Raw genomic sequence first — 17,306 nt, forward strand, 5'->3', positions numbered from 1 at the left:
AATTAACTTTTGGTTCTAAGATGATAGAAATAAATATATAACACTTGAGCACCGTATTTTTTTTTCCATAAAAATTAAAAGGAAAACGACACTGTACTCAACGAACAAAAAGCATGAGCAGGAACTGAAAACTTCTGGTAAGTACTAAGTTTACAATCATAGACATTTAGTAGGAGGTGTGTGGTATAAGTTTCTAGAAGACATGTAGTTACTAAAACAAACAAAATCAGTGTTGTTTACTACTTGTCTGGCATAAATCATTCTTAGGCCTGGGTGAGAAGCTGTTCCAAGGATCAAGACACTAACGATATAAGATATAAAAGGCTTTTCAGCATTTTCCCAAAGTGACATGGGGATTCCATATTTGTGCCAGAATTACCAGAAGATTATAGATATTGATGCAAGTCCAGTATGTTAATCTTTGTAATATTAGCATGTTAAAACTCTTACCTCGTACAACAAGGTCGGCTGAAGCTGAGGAATTGTCCACAATTGTCTGAGCAGTGCACGTGTATCTGCCAGCATGCTTCAGCTGGGCATTTCGGATGAGCAGCTCCCCATTGGCATCCAGCTGTGAGCAAAAACAGCAGTCATTCATATCAGTACATTTTTCACCAACTATATGGCACTTAGGATACAAGAGGTACATTTTCCCCCTAAAACAAAAAAAGAACACTGTGAAGGCATCTGTTGTAGATATGCTAACCATATGTTTTTGTTCAGGTTACTTAAACTCTGGGTTTCGGTATCTCAAGCGGAAACTAAAATGAGTGAATTACTTAAGATCCTTTTTAGTCCGAATATCTTAACATTTTATTATTCCTATTATCAGAGGGCCATACTGAGAGCAACCAATGGATAAAACTATCTCCTTGGTATCTTTTAAAGAGAAATGTTAAGGTCTGAACATCTCAGTGCTGAATGCCAGGGAGGATCATTCCTCCTATATGACTAGGAAGAATTATTAATTTGGTGTGGCAAAGCCAGTCTAATTGATTAATTTCAAGATGTGTCACAGTTCAGTTTACAAAGACACTAAAAGTTTGCAGAAACCGTCAAAAGGGATAATTCTACTTACGTATTCTTTTTTTTGCCAAAATATAAGCTCCACGTGGGCCAGGATTTTTGTTTTGTCCGCTGCTCTATTCCCCGTGGTCAGAGAATGTTCAATACATATATTTTTGAAGGAGACTTGAGGGAATTCTGCTTGTGAATAACAACGCACCATCTCATTGTAATTTCTAAAAGTAGCTAGTATTTATTTAATGGCTAGTCTATAACAGGACCTGGGCTATGCATGTATATAGATTATCTCATTCAATTTTCTTCTGACAACAGTCCTATGAGATAGTTCCTATTATGTCCATTTTATTAAAGATGAAAGTGAAATTTAGATTAGCCAAGTAATTTAACTAAGGTCACTCAGCTTGCTTGGTAATGGGAGCATGCCCAAGTCCAAGCTCATTAGCTACAAAATATTTCCCTGAGTACCAAAAATACTGATTTACTATTACAATCATACATATCCAGATATATTAAATAATGAATAATTAATGGTTAGGTTAATATTTTACTTAATAGAAGAGGGTATTGTTTATGTGATATGATAGATCTGTAAATTTTTTAATTTTGTTCTTTTAATGACTATGTGGAATGAATGCTTTGCTTTACCATAGGTTCTGCTAGTGGCCCCTTCACATATTAAATTTCCTGTTGATCTTGGAAAGTGTTTGGGTTTAAATCTTTGTTTGATTCATAAGGCTAAGAATAACAGCTAGTTATAATCTTGAGAAGAGTAATTCAGTTGGTTATAATAGAATACTACTATCTCTATATAAAGAAAAGGTCAGTGGCTGCACACCCTGTTCCTTAATATTAGCCAATCTTAGTAGAAACACAGCTTGAAGTTATGGAATTTATTGTCAGTGGGGTCTTCTTGTCCCTTAAGATCTAGATTAGCTAATAACCCTGTTTCCAAGCTTCTTGAAAATTTCTGGGATAGGGCAGTTCTTTCCTTCTGTTCTCTAGGTCACTGATTTATTTGCCAACCCAAGGAGCCCCAGGCTACAAATGCAGCATTTTCTCTATTTTGCCATAAAACCTACTAACACAATGTAAACCCTATTAAAGTGGGTTTGCTGAAGAATTGAAGGTGATGGAACTGGTTGTATCCCACGAGGTAGGGCAAATCAAGACTAAAAATTATCATCCATGACACAGTACTATTCTATAAAGTCCTATTGATTGCATTTCTCAGTGATGTTCACCTTTCCCAGTGTCCTGCCTTCTTGCCGGTACCCACTTCCACTCCCATCTCTGACTTTTCTCTGTTCTCTTCTATCCCCTGGAAACCATTATTCTTCTCTCCTTATATTAAGCTGCTTAATTCTCTGATGGTTGCTTGGATGCTGACAATTCCTATTTCCAAAACCTTACTTTCTGCTTTCAATTTTTTCCATTTCTTTACCTCTTACCCTTCAATCCATTTTAATCTGGTTCCTTTTTCTTCGGCTCATTTTACTTGACTTCTAGTTTACCTTTGACCTTTCCAAAACACTCAAGCTTTCTAGTCATTTAGGACAATACACTTTCCAGACACTTTGAGGACATTCTCTACCCATTCTCTTCAACTTCCTTATAATTCAATCACAAATACTGAATTTATCCATTCCTTTTCATCACTACTGCCTCTGCCATTGTCCAAGCTACCAACATCTCTCATTGAACTACTCTCTCTTATTTGGTCACGACCTCCACCCTTGTCCCACTCTATTCTTTTCTCTACTTGGCAAACAGAGTGACCATTTAAAAACGCAAATATGATCAAACCACACCTCTCTGTAAAAACAAACTAAATGCTTCAAAACTTTATCCTTCCTGGAATAAAAGCCACAAGTGTTATAAAGGCCCACCTCACCCTATTCTGCAGATTCTATCCAATATTCCAGCTCACCTAGTGCCACCATTTCACCTACATTCTGCTCTCCAAAACTACATTCCATTTTTAGAACCTTAAATGCATCTTGTTCTCTCTGATCTCTGGTTCTCCATGGTGTTTCCTCTCCTGAAATGTGATCCCCCCTAGACCCCACTCCTTTAACACAGTCACCTAAACACTTACCCTCTCCCCCCCAATACCAGTTCAAGTCATTTCCTCGAGGAAGTCTTTCCATTTTCTGTTGTTATATTTTGTCCTAGCACCTTTTATCTTATGTCATACCATGTTTCCCCGAAAATAAGACTGGATCTTCTATCAATTTTTGCTACAAAAGATGCATTGGGGCTTATGTTCAGGGGATATCATCCTAAAAAATCATACTAGTGCTTATTTTCTAGTTAGGTCCTATTTTCGGGGAAATACAGTGTTACATATCTAAATTGCAATGAAATATCTGTACAATTATATGTGTGAAGTCTGTCTCCCAGGAGGGCTGTAAGTTTAATGGAGAAGGAAATATGCCTGTTTCATTCAGCCTGTATCCCTGTGGTATATATGTGTACAGTTGTATGTGCTGGATACCCAGGAACCAGCACAGTGCCCTTAGCATAACACTAAAGATATATTGTTTGAATAAACTACTCAACTTGCTTATCAAGAATTCTTGCATTTGCTCTTAACATAGTTTATGTTAACTTATTTACAGCTACAAGCAGAATTATGTTAGTGAGTTCACATAGCCCATGACAATCACAGCATTTCATAAGCACATAATGACTTATTTTGGTGTTAGGATAAAGTATGTACTCTTGCTGCCTTCTCTGATTAACCTCTCACCTATCTCCTTTGCACTAGCCACAGTGAACAACTTACATTTTATCATCTGTTCTCTTTCCTGCACACCTTTGTACATACTTCTTGCATTGTCCGGATTCCTACGTCTCCCACTTCTATCACTCGGCTAACTTCAAGTCACAGTTTAGATGCCCCTTTCTTCTCTGGAATCCAAAGTCTGAGTTAGGGGTTGCCCTTTATACATTTTCATTATAACTATTTCTACTAATATTGTTTAGTGGTGTTTTTCTTCTACTAAACTGTAATATCTTGATGGAGGGACTAACTCTTACTTATTACACACAAATAATTTATTGTAATATCTGACATACAGGAGGAAGTCAACAAATAAATATTGCATAAATGAATTAATAAATACCCATTACCTAAAGCAATGTCATATGATTTTTTTCAGGTAAGATCATGACAATGTTATATGTTAAAAGAGCTGAATTGATATCAACTATCCATTAATAATATATTCCAAATTATTTATACACTAATTTCATGAGGAAATATAAATGTTTTAGGAATAGTGTGCAAATTTATAGAGAGAAGAATGCAGTTAACATATAAGAAAATGGAAACCCGTTTTTTTAACCCATATATTTTGTAAAGAATTTGGCCTTGCCCCAAGAGAAGCCTGCTCTTTGTCTTCAGCTTCTGAAAGGTAATCCATATGTTTTTCTTTTGCCTGGATATCTTGCGACATAATGGTCAATCTAATAATGTGATTTCAGGTAGGAGTTAGCCATACCTGTATGGTTTTACAGCAGGGTCTGGCCAAGGCAGAAAGACCAACACTGGGACTCAAGGTAGGGGCTTTGAGTCATGTGGTATTAGTCAACCTCGAGACTGAGATTAACCATTTGGGTAATCAATAATTACGCCTATGTAAGTAAGCCCCAACAATATTTCTGAACACCAAAGCTCAGGTGAGCTTCCCTGGTTGGCAATACTCTGTGAGTATCGCTACACACCAAAGCTGTAATGCATCTTGACTCCACGGGGAGAGAACAATGGAAGCTCTGTGTTTGCTACTTCTCCTGGACTCTGCCCTACGCACTTCTTCCCTAGACTGATTTTAATTTGTATGCTTTTCCTACAAAAATATATATATATATATATAACCATGAGTATAATAGCTTTCAGGGAGTTCTGTGAGTGCCTTCCAGCAAATCAAAACTGAGGGTGGTTTTGGCAACCCCTGGAACGTGTAGTTGGTTTCAGAAGTGAAGATGATCATGGGGACTGTGCCCAACTTTGTACTTGGCCTAACTCCTCATACCATGCTAAACAGCATTCTAAGAGAGGAGGTAAAGAAACGTTATTTTATTAGTTATAACTCTTTTTTACAAAAATAGTTGAAGAAAAGAGAGTAAAATTGTATTATAGGAAAGGTAATAATAAAAGAATTTTTCTTGAGCTATCATCAAGGCGAATTGGCACGTATTGCTGAGTAATTCTCTGGTGGAAAAAATATAAAATAATTACGGTAAAATCAAATAATTTAAACACTATATATATTTGTAAAACAGATTGCTTTAATGTACTTTGACATCCTTAACAGCACTGCACTTTGATATTAGATACTCATTATTGGAAAGATATTAAGTAAAATATTTTCAAATTATTATAATAGCTATATCTGTGAAAGAATTATGTTTGCATAAACATAAAAAGCACTTAGTTATATTATGTGCTTTCATTATGTGAACTCACTATGTTGGTTGCTTCATGTGTCTAAATGAAAGATAATCCTATTGCTAAACTCCTACTGTTTCAATGAGCTATGTGATCAGATTGGAATAAAAAAACACTTCAGAAATTTAAAATGTTTTTATGCAATATTAAAATTAAAAAATTGAGGGAATAAAAATAATATAAAAATAAACAAGTTGTGACATTGTAATTGCCCTTTGCACATTTCTTTTTTGTATGCTATAGTCCTAAAATTCTCTTTTTGTTAATGAAATCACTATCCTTTTTCCCCCAAAACTCTCAGTTTGAGACATATTGCTGTTTACTTGTTTTATTCTGAGAGTAATAATGGGTCATTCTTTTTACATTTTTCACATGTAATGAAAAACACAAACTATTTTATGTCAAAATATTTTATTGAATTTATACTTAATCTTCAGAGTGAACTCTCTCAAAACTCTTAAACTATTTCAAAAGTTTAATGCTAAACTCATTTTAAAAGTCAGCTTCTTTTTAAACATGAGGACTTAGGTGGATAATGATAGGCCTACTTGTATGAAGCAATAATAAGTGACTTGAACATTTATTCTCATTTGCTCTATATTTGGTGAAGGTGTGGCATTGAAATGCTTCAGAAGGAAAGCAAAGGAAAAATATACTATATCACTTCCAATATAGTTTTATATGTATAAAAGCTTTCCTGAAGTTTTTATAAATGGTACCAGCACTTTTTATACCTCAGGAGAAGCTGAGGTTCTCCGTGGTCGACAGAAAGCTTACAAAGCAAGTAAAGATCATGGACCTCAGCACATTCTGGCCACAAATTAGATACGAATGCTCTCTATATTTTCACTAAAAACCACAGCTTGGCTGAATTACAAAATACTTCCCTTCAGATGAGGAGAGTTGAATCACATACTGGAAATTGTGATAGCACAGCTCAGGGATGTTCCAAAGTGTATATGTGGTTTACCACTTAGAAATTTCCCAAGTTTAAATCAAAAGACTTCCCAAATATAAATACCCATTTCTTCCTTCCCCCTCCACCATGAACTAACTCTGAAAAATCATTCCTGCAGTATAAATGACTCTGAATAACTAAGTTGTAGTAACAAATTGAAATAATCATAATGAACAAAGCAATACAGTACAAATATGGTACATACAAGGTCTAGATAAAGCATAGAGCTCATGATAGCAATATATCAGCAGAAACATCTCTTGTTCTGTTGAAGTTCAGAATGAAGACACAGATACAGGAGGTTGGAGGAAAGTATATCCTTTAAAGAGAATACTCTAGAAACTTATAAGCAAAAAATTATTATATATGTATGACATGTTATATCCACAAAAACGAATTTTTATTTTCTTTTTTACTTTTGGTTTATTAGGTTAAAGAAGAAATAAGTGTAGTAAATGCATTATATGCAATAGCAAACTTTAACATCACCATCACTAACACAACTAACAGCAAATATTTAGTGAAGTGTTTTTAGGTGCCAGGAACAGTTATAAATACTTTACATGTATAAACTCACTTGCTCTTACCAACAGCCTTGTGCAATGTTTTTAACTATTTTTAACTGTATTTTACAGATGAGGGAGCAATACACTAAAACTATAACACTACTACCAGTACTGTTGCGATTAATAGGCTACTACTACTGCTGCTACTAATGTCAGTGTGTTATGTGTCATTGAGTCAGCTCTGATCCCCGGTGACTCTATGAATGGGTGGTGTTCACACTGTCCTGTCCTCAACAATCTGCTCAGTTCCTATAGGCTCAAGCCTATGGGCTTCTTTTCTGGAGTCAATCCATCCCATATTTGGTTTTCCTCTTTTCCTGCCTCCTTCTATTTTTTTCCCGGCATTATTGTGTTTTCCAAAGAACCCTACCCAAAATTATTGAAATAAATAACTTACCAGAGATAGATGGGATACCAGTAGAATGATTTCAAGACACACACACTTAATTTGTTAAAATCCTACCATGAATATGTCAACAAACATGGAAAACGAAACAATTGCCTACAGATTGGAAACATCCAATGCCCATCCCAGTTTTCAAGAAGGGAGTTGCCAAAGAGCAATTCGAGGACTACTGTCCTAATTTCCCATGAAGTAAAATGACTGACACTCAGGGGAGGCATCAAAGGGTTCTACCTTATGTGGAGCCAGAAATGTTGGATGTTCAAGCTGCTACAAATACTGCTAAAACTGCTACTACTTCTACTATTGCAACTGCCATGGTTGTCACTACTATGAAACTTCTGTTAATACCTGATCTAATTAAATGCCTTTTAGATATCTGTCAATGTGCTAGCTACTTTACATACATTTTCTTATTTGATTTTCATAATACTTAGGGAGATGCTATTAATATTTCCATTTTGGAGAGAAGGAATTTGAGATTTTGAGTTAAGCTAGTGGTAGAATGCTTAATAGTTAATATGCAGTCCTGGTTTTACAAGGTCAAGCTATTTCCAAAGTAATGCTTTACAGATCAAACAATAGGATTTAAGTTCATAGTTTGGTAGGTAAAAGTGGTTACTTTCTCATAGCAGGAAGAATACTGTATGGTATTATTTTTATTTAATTTTTTAATGTTTAACCTATTTAAATGTTCAAACATAAGAATATAGAAATAATATTACAATGACCACCTGGATACCAACCAATTAGATTCAATAACTGGAAACTTCCTGCCATATTTGCTTTATCTAATTATCTAGATAGCTAGTTCTTTCTTTCCTTTTCCTTATCTGTCTATTGTTGAATCTTTTAATAAAAATCACTGATGTCATCATACTCCATTCCCCAAAACATAATACTGAATCTGTAAGTAAGGTCATTCTCTTACATAATCACATAACCATATTCACACATAATTGACACTAACTTCCTAATATTATCTAATATCCAAGTTAGTGTTATTTTAAGTAACGCATCAGCATTAGGATGTAATGTAAAAAATTAAATATATATATGACTTAAAAACTTATGAAAATGAAATGTTATTGGAAATATAAAAACTTAAATAAATTAGGGAAGTGGTCGAGAATAATTATTAAGACCACATCCAGTATTTATAGAACCAATGGAAATGTTGAACATCCCTAAATTTGACTGTTTTGATGGTTCAAGGGTCCAATTTTGATAAACTGACTCACTTTAAATTAAAACTCAAAAAGAAGAAAATTTTCTTGAGGTCTTTGGTAAGCATTTTGAATCATGGACAAAAACATCAAAGCTTTGGATTTAGAACATATGTTTTTAGAGTTGAAAGAAAACTTGAATATCATTTAATTCATATGGTTCTCAGATTGGTCCCCATTAGCCTCAGGGTTCTAAAGATCTTCATGGACCACTTGATAAAAGGAAAGGATCAGGTATTTTCTTGTTTGTTTGCTTTTTGTTTTGTGAGAGGCTGTGTGGTTAGGGCTTTTGGCGATGTATTATAGCCTCCTACACATGCACATGCATACGCACTCAATTTCTTCAATCAAGACAACCTGACCTTTGTTGTTTTTATTTTTGGGAGTCTGATTTAAATTTTCTTGGCAAGAAGGAGTCTGCTGCTAACAACTTTTTGTTGTTGTTTTTCAAAACTTCTGATGTAGCCCAACTTCCTCATGTAACAGATAAGAAGCCTGAGGCTCAGACAGAGTAACTGTTTTGCCCAAACTCACATAACTTTTCAAACCAGAACAAAAATCCAGATCTTTAGATAGTGTTCTGTTCTTAAAACCAAACTGAAAAAATTAGGTAGTTTTTTTTTTTTTTTTTTGGGGGGGGGAATAGCACAGATAATGATGAAATAGTAAGTACATTGTTAGTGTTATTTCAGAAATAAAACATGAAAGTCCACAATGTAAAACATTAAAATTCTTAAGACACCAAAGTTTACATGCTAATTTCCCCTCTTTTTTTAACTACTTACTGCATTTTGCAAGCATAAGGAGCCAGAATAATTACTGCTAGGCAAGGAGAATGCAAGTTCTATGTAAAACAAATGGGTCTTTAATTTTTGAAGCACTTTAGAGATTCCTCCAAGCTAATACATCTCTGAAGAACAACTTTCTGCTATGTCTTAGTGACATTTACTTAGCATTTTCATGAACAAATGCTTACTAAGAACTAGACTATGGGACGCTGTACTAGAGAGTAACTTCTGCTCACATGGTCTTTACACGAGAAGTGTGATGATCTACAGAAGCTAACCCAAGTATAGACACATCAAGTAAATATCGACACCTACCTCCTTGTTTATTGATGTAAAGAGCAAATAAAAAACAATAGTTAAGTATAACTAAAGGTTATTAGGGCAGTGAAAGGGAGGCCGAAAAAGTCATATGTTCAAATAGACATGCAAACAGAGAGGTATGACAGAATTCTCTACCTCTTTTCCAATTAATTACTGATAAGGGCAGAGAAAAAATTTAGCCAGAAGTAGAATGCCTGTGGGAGTTTTGTGTGAGTCCCAGTATTATGCCAGGGGAATAGGTATATTTTACATATTTCTCTGTTTCTTCCACTGCTCATCAAAATCTACGACACTGAAATTCACAAAACACATGAAACCTATCCTCTACGCATACTATTTTGGAAAATGTTTAATCCTTTGTTTGTTTGTTTGTTTAGTCTTCAGCACTTTCATCTGCTCAGAATAATATAACTTCTCTTTGTTTCTAACACATCATGCTTAAAACCATTCACTGGTCAGTCCATTTATTCCTAAATCTCTTTTTTATCTGCCTCGAGAGGAGTGTTTCTCAATCTTGGCACTTTTGACAATTTGGACCAGATAATTCTCTCTTGTGGGGCAATATCCTGAGCATTAGAGGATGTTTAGCAGCACCTGTGCTAAACTGATGCCCATAATACACAGCCCTCCTCCAACCACCCTGCAGTTGTGACAAACAAAAACGTCTCCTCACACGTTTCCTAGGAAGAAAAATGGATCGCTATTTAAAACCACTACTCTAGGGCTTCTATCATCACTGTGCCTGCTGGTCCCCTGTTCTGCTTTCTTCAGCTCTAATTTGACCTTTGCCTTGGTCAGGATTATTAACCAACCCACCTTTCCTCCTCCAAAAAGTTGCCTCAATAACTCTGGACAATCTTCACCTTCTCATTCAACAGTGAGCAGACAAACAGTGAGATTGAAAACAAAATGACTTCTGTTTTATTATTATTTCTCTATCTCTCTTTGCATGTCTTGCATAAACAAAATTTCCGTTCAAGTTCATAACAGGCTGTAGTATGGAATACATGTGCCTCATAGTTAACATATTTTTGTGACATGTTCAGTATAATTAATATTTTCTTTTAAAAAAGAAAACTATCCTTAGGGTAAGAAATCTGTCTTCTTTTGTTATGAATGGTGTCAATAGAGTCAGAACAAATGCATGTCCACATACTTGCAAACACACACATATACCTACCTAGCTAAAGGGGATCATTAATAATCGCCTAGAGCTTTGTAGTTAGACTGCCTGAGACTCTATAGACTTGATTTACAATGTATTGCAAAGGTAGCTAATACTATAGGAAAAATAAAGTAACTTGGAGTGAACATAAAAGGCTCATTAAACAAGATTCTAGGAGAAATTCTGAGCTGAACAGTACCGTCTTGTAATGGTTCAAAAAATGGGAGGGAGTTACCGAAATAGATACAGACATGCACATTAACCAACAGATTACAAATGGAAGTGCTAAAGAGCACGGGGGAAGCGGCAGTCAGACCACCTGCTTTCAACTCTTCCCTCTGCAATGAGCAAGTTGCAAGTACCTTTGGGCAAGTTACTAAACCTTTCTAATCCTTATTTTCCTCACTTCAAAAATAGAGAAACATAACAATAATATGTGTTCCCTAGAGGAGTACTATGAAGATAAACTGAGAAATACATGAAAAAACAGTTAAACCAATGCTGGTCAAACAGTAAGGACTCAATAACTGTTGACTGTTTATAACCTCTCCATTGCCCTTAGCAAGTAAATACAGAGACTTTTAATTTCAGAGCAGTATCCAGTACAGCAGGCAGTGCAAAAATTAAATTATGAAAAATGAGATCTGTAAAAAAAAACAAAACCACTATCTGGCAAAAGCTTTTGGAACTTTCAGTGGGGAATAATTACTCTATTATAACGAATATTAATAATAATCACTTATAATCTGCCAGATCTTGTGCCAAGAACTTCTAGGCATGCTCTTATTGAATCCTCACAAAAATGCTATGAAGTAATAGTTTCCCAAACCCAATGAAGTAACCTGAATGAAGTAAGTGAATTATTATTCATTTTGTTCAGAAGGGGAAATTTGAGGCTTAGAGAAATTTAATAACAGACTCAGAGTCATGGAATGAATAAGAAGTGAAAAAAATGGAGCCTAGAGTCCAGGTCTGGTTGTAGCACAGCCTCCAAACATTTCATATGGTATTTGTGAATTCAAAACAGACAGAAAATGACTCAAAGAGATGTCAAAAGTTAGGTGGCTATTCTTTATATGGTTCCCAATTATATTTATATAATTATCAGGTAAACAGTAACGATACATTTTTGAAGATGTGCATTTCTTTTAAGAATTTATAAAAAATTTAAAATCACTTATAATCACAATCTTAGACATAAGTATATAAGAAAATGTGTTTGTTTAATTTCATAAACCATATTCCACATTGTGAAATTTAAAACCTTATGCAAGGTTGCCACAGGGTGGTCAAACTCAAGAATAGCAAGCTAAAATTGAAGCATACCTGATTACTGAATAAAATTTCTTATTAAAACTAAATTGGGAAATAAAAACAGGCTCTTGAAATAAAAAGTTTACATTTTAAATTCTATATTCTCTCATTTATTAGAGCATCTGATATTAATTTTAGCAATTAAAATTATTAAATTATAATGGTGATAATGACATCAGTTTTATCATTGTGATAGCTACCAAAACATTTATATCTGAAACTTTAAACTCATGGAGCGCCTCTGATTTATTTTGGATCAGTGCCTGTGTTTGTCTTATCCAGTGCTTTATCCACCCTAATGTCTATAACCTTTCCTGACTTGTGGTATGTGCTCAGTACAATATTTTTAAATGAACAAATGATATTCGATTCTTGAAATGTTGCCAGAATTAAATATCAAATATTATTTACGTAATCCAAAAAAGTATATACTGACATATTTTCCTATGCAACTTGAATAACAGATAAGGAACATGCAGCCAGCAATGTTCCTTCCTTTGAATTTGCTGTCCTCAATACCTGCTATCCACATTATGTTTTCACTCACTAAGCTTTAGGTAGCAAGAGCCCAGAAGCAATTACTATTAGGACTATCCTCCAAAAGGTGGATCAAACACATACGGTGATTTTACTCAAATTCTGTGTCATACGTTTAGCACTGAAGTCTGACTTTGAAGTCTGCCTTAAAAGAGAAGGAAGACTCGAGGGAAAGCTTTATAGGTTTCTTAGGTTCAAAAGATGGAATTAAGTTTAATAACCTATTTTAAAATAAATATTCTTATCTTCTTTTTCTCTTTTGGTGTTTAGAGAATTGAATCCATCTGTCCATCTACAAGGTGCCAAAGATGTGCAATTGATATTTTTGGTCAATTAAGTTTCATGTTTAGCCAATGAGTATATTTTCTACCACTCATAGATCATTATTTGGTGAACTGAGCTGAAACCTAAGTTGGTAAGTCCAGACAATGGGCCTGAAGTTAGGAATCTGCTCTGAATTAGCTGAAGGGCAAATACATGAACATCTGTGTCTATCTGTCCAAAGGGAGAAAGTACAGTAAGTGATGGTCAAAATATTTTACATTTTTATGATCTAATTTACTATTTGTATCTTAATTAATTAGTATTCTAGTAATTCTAGTATCCTAGCATTCTCTTTTCTCTTTCTCCCTCTCTCCCTTTCTTTCTTAATTTCTTTTTTTGAAATGTTTATTTACATCAACCAACACAACATAACTATTATTTTAAAGAACATAAAGAAGCTTCACATACGAAGTTTCAGCTTCATTTAGGGCAATTTATACCCCAAAATCTATTTACTTAAACTTCACTGCAGCTATTAACTACTTATATAAACTACGGTTGTCATATTTTTGGAATTCCATTTGTAACACCAAGGAACTGAGCAAATTGAAGTTTATTTTTAAAAATAAGATTACTGTCTCACTTCATCTTTTCTTAAAATAAGTAAAAACTGAGTGCTATTTGCTTTTCTTGCAAAACAAAACACAATGTGAAGAAATTATTAAACATAGTATCAATTTTACTAGTGTTGGGCATAGTTATGATTAAGCATATCAAAATAGTTTCAGATACACAAGGAAAAAAATATCATGTGGATTAATGTTAAAATAGTTTCCTGCCAATTCCCAGTTGTTATTTTTTAAAGTAAGTTTAGTTCAGAAACTGAAAGATAATCGGTGGGTTTACTATAAATTGACAGTTATAGCTAAATCTGTTAGATTAAAAAGAAAGCAAATGGAATTACACTTAACATATGGAAGGCATAAACGTTGATGCTGCAACAATAGTTATTCTATGAATCATCTAATAAAAATTTAAGAAGAAATGTCTCCATCTAGTTAAAATCAGTCTTACACAATCTGACTTAAAAGCTTGTTTTGGATTTTTAAAGTGGAAATTCTAGAAGGATTTTTTTGAAAGAGTTAGACTATTTGAAAACAGGATATTATTATAATGTGTACATACCAATCTCTAGATTTCATAGGACTTTAAAAACTTTAAATATATCACTCAGAATTAACTCAAATTCAAACTTTTACTGCCATATTCATAATTGAGTTCTAAAATTAAAGTTTTCTTAACTAAGCATATATTCTATGTAGGGCTTTATGTTCCTAAACAGTCATACTTGTAAAGAAAACTGTAATGAGCAGTACTCAATTTGCCTTTTAAATACACTGTAAACTAGACAGCCCTATTAATGCACCACGGTGTTTCTAGGCAAGTTGCTATTCTTGCATTACTTCCTAGTCTTTTCCTCTATTTTCTTTATTTCTACACAAACACATCACTATGGTTAATTATAAGACTTGTTAAGAATATTCTATTCTTAAAATAAAACACAGTCATTTAACCCTTTTCAAATCACATGGACTTGTTTTCCAAACCTCCATATATATAATATACATATACAGAGGGTGCCAAAAAAGGTATACACATTTTAAGAAAGAAAAAAAACTGTACTAAAACTACTCTGATGGTAACCACTTTGAGCACCTCTTGCAACTGCAGAAATCAATTGTGACTTGATTTCATCTTTTGTTGTCGGTATATATTGAGTATTACAATTTTAATACAGTTTTTTCCTTTCTTAAAATGTGTATACATTTTTTGGCACCCTCTGTGCATGCGCGCGCATGTGCATGTGTGTGTGTGTTTTCTATTTATTACCCTCAAAGGATAAAACAAATGTCTTAATCATTCTAATGAAGGGGAAGTTCTACGCTCTTACTTCATTTAAAGTTAATGTGAAGGCACTAGAACTGAAGAGTACAGATATACTGGGGTATAGTATGTCAATATAAAAATTATATTCTAATTAAGGGGAAAATGGAACTAAAGCACAAAAAATATTTATTTATTAATATCTCTACCCAAATCCTTAGGGCTGGCCATTTTTTAGAAAGGTTCAGGAGTACTATAATTAATATAAAGAGACTCATGAAAAGCACTTTTTGTCTTTCGGTCTCATGTATATGATTATACTAACAGAAGTTGCAGTGCAGACGCGTAGGGGTCACTGGGGATGTTAGTAAGATGAAACTTTAAACACATACCATAAAATTCCGCTGGTAATGTATGTTCTCTTTGTTAAAATCGATCACATAGCCATTGAATGACCAAACAAATGTGAGATCCAGGGCAGGATCAAAGGAAGCAGCACATTGCATGGTGGCATTTTCTCCGACAGTAATATCAGCATTAATTGGGGCCAATATAATTCGCGTGGGATCTGTACATTTTTAAATAAAGGAGTAAAGCACAATTCAAGAACATGAGATACCATATTACCTGGTACATAAAAAGAATAAAAATCAATATATGTTGATTTCTCTGTGCAGTGTAATAAGATGTTTTCAAATTCAAATTCCAGGAAATATTTAATCAAGAGATGTGCCCAGAAGACTTTTGAAATGGAAACATCAATATGTGCACTGCCTTAGAAACTTAGCACAGAATCACATTTCTTATAGTACAATAGAAATTCAACAATGTCAAACTAAAAAACAAAACAAATTTAATCAAATGCTTTTTTACCTGTGATAACAAGAGTCCCAGTGCTATTAGCCTTCCCTCTATTATTTTCTGCAAAGCATGTATAGATACCACCATCATTCCTTGTAATGTTATTGATTTCCAAGCTGCCATCTTCCCAAATCAGTGTTCTATTGAAATGAAAAAAAAATTCATAAAATTAACTTAATAAAATACTTTATTATTCTTTGTCTCAGTTAACAACATTAATATCTTTTGAATAGTACCTTTTACACAAATTAGTTGACAGTAAGATTTTTTAAGACAAAGCATTGTAGCCTTTGTTTATACTAAGTTTCCTCAGCATTTACAAGTTTTAGAAAGCCACCTTTTTCTTGGACTATTGCAGTAATTTCTAACCAGCCTAATGCTTTTACCCTTGCCTTCTCATAGTCTCTTTTCCTCATGCCAACCAGACATGAAGATGTAAGTGACATAAGTCATATCATGTCACACTTCTGCTCAGTGATGTCACTCCACAGCTCTAACCCCTCCAGTGACTTTCCATCTCACGCATAGTAAAAACCATAGTCCTTTGATTACTCTTTAGGGCCGGAACAATTTCACAATTTGTTCCTCACATCCTTCAGGTTTTTGCACAGTGGCACGTTCAGTAACGTTTTGACTGATAATCCAGTTAGTATTGCATGCATGCATGCTCACGTGCACTCACACACACCACTGTCTTGGTGTTCCCCATCCTATCCTTCTTCCCTGGTTCTTATTCCTAATAACCTATATCATCTGACATACTTCAGTTTTACTAGTTTATCTATTGCTCCATTAGCTGATAACATCCTTATGTCAGGAATTTGTATCTGCTTTTATGGGGCCATGTCTCCAACTGGAAATATATCCGTTAACTCATTCATTTCATTTATTAGGAAAAAAAAAAATCTCTGTGTGCCAGGAACTCATTAAGTAGTGAGATACTGTCACTGAGTAAGTATTCAATCAACCATTTTTTGAATGATTGAGTGACATTAAGTTTAACTGGACCACGTGGTCTTCCATATGCCATCATAAAATGACTTTAAAGTTTATGTGACAGTCAGCTTGAACCAGTCACAGTCTTGAAAGAACTGAGCCCCGGTCTCGCAGAAATGTGACCTCAAGACTTCAACTGAGACTTTGAAGTGACGATAGACTGTCATTTCCACGGCTACAAAGAAATACAAACATTGATTTCAGTTCCTGCATTCCTTAGGAATCCTATCCTCTGCCTAGGGTCCTTTGTACATGCTGTTCTCACAGCCTGGAATATTTCCTGCTTCCCCACCTTCACATCCCATTCCTCCTACTTCCCATCCTCACTTCCTGTCCACACTTTAGTACTCAATATAACCAAAACTTCTAAGAAATATACAGAAAGCATTCAGTGTGGCTTTTATATAAACAATCTATGCAAGCCACATGCTTTTTGCTCTGCCTCAAAGCCAAGAAAACATCAGTAGATGTTTTAGTGTATAGGTCATCGGTAGATGACCTATAGGAACGTGAGAAGTTCCTGTTCACTCTAGAAGATGGGAAGAGG

General features: G+C 34.4%; 1 protein-coding gene across 6 annotated transcripts in view; it reads right to left on the reverse strand.

Moving 5' to 3' along the window:
• Nucleotides 1-17,306, reverse strand: part of CNTN1 (contactin 1) — a 289,760-nt gene that overhangs the window by 84,721 nt on the left and 187,733 nt on the right. For all 6 annotated transcript variants that reach the window (XM_074325831.1, XM_019756344.2, XM_019756345.2 and 3 more), the window contains 3 exons: nucleotides 15,776-15,903; nucleotides 15,295-15,470; nucleotides 451-571 (listed from right to left, as the gene is read on the reverse strand). In XM_074325831.1, the coding sequence (XP_074181932.1) occupies nucleotides 451-571; nucleotides 15,295-15,470; nucleotides 15,776-15,903 (425 nt within the window). The remainder of the gene's footprint in view (nucleotides 1-450; nucleotides 572-15,294; nucleotides 15,471-15,775; nucleotides 15,904-17,306) is intronic.

Source organism: Rhinolophus sinicus, linkage group LG02, assembly GCF_036562045.2.
Source record: "Rhinolophus sinicus isolate RSC01 linkage group LG02, ASM3656204v1, whole genome shotgun sequence".
Lineage (NCBI taxonomy): Eukaryota > Metazoa > Chordata > Mammalia > Chiroptera > Rhinolophidae > Rhinolophus > Rhinolophus sinicus.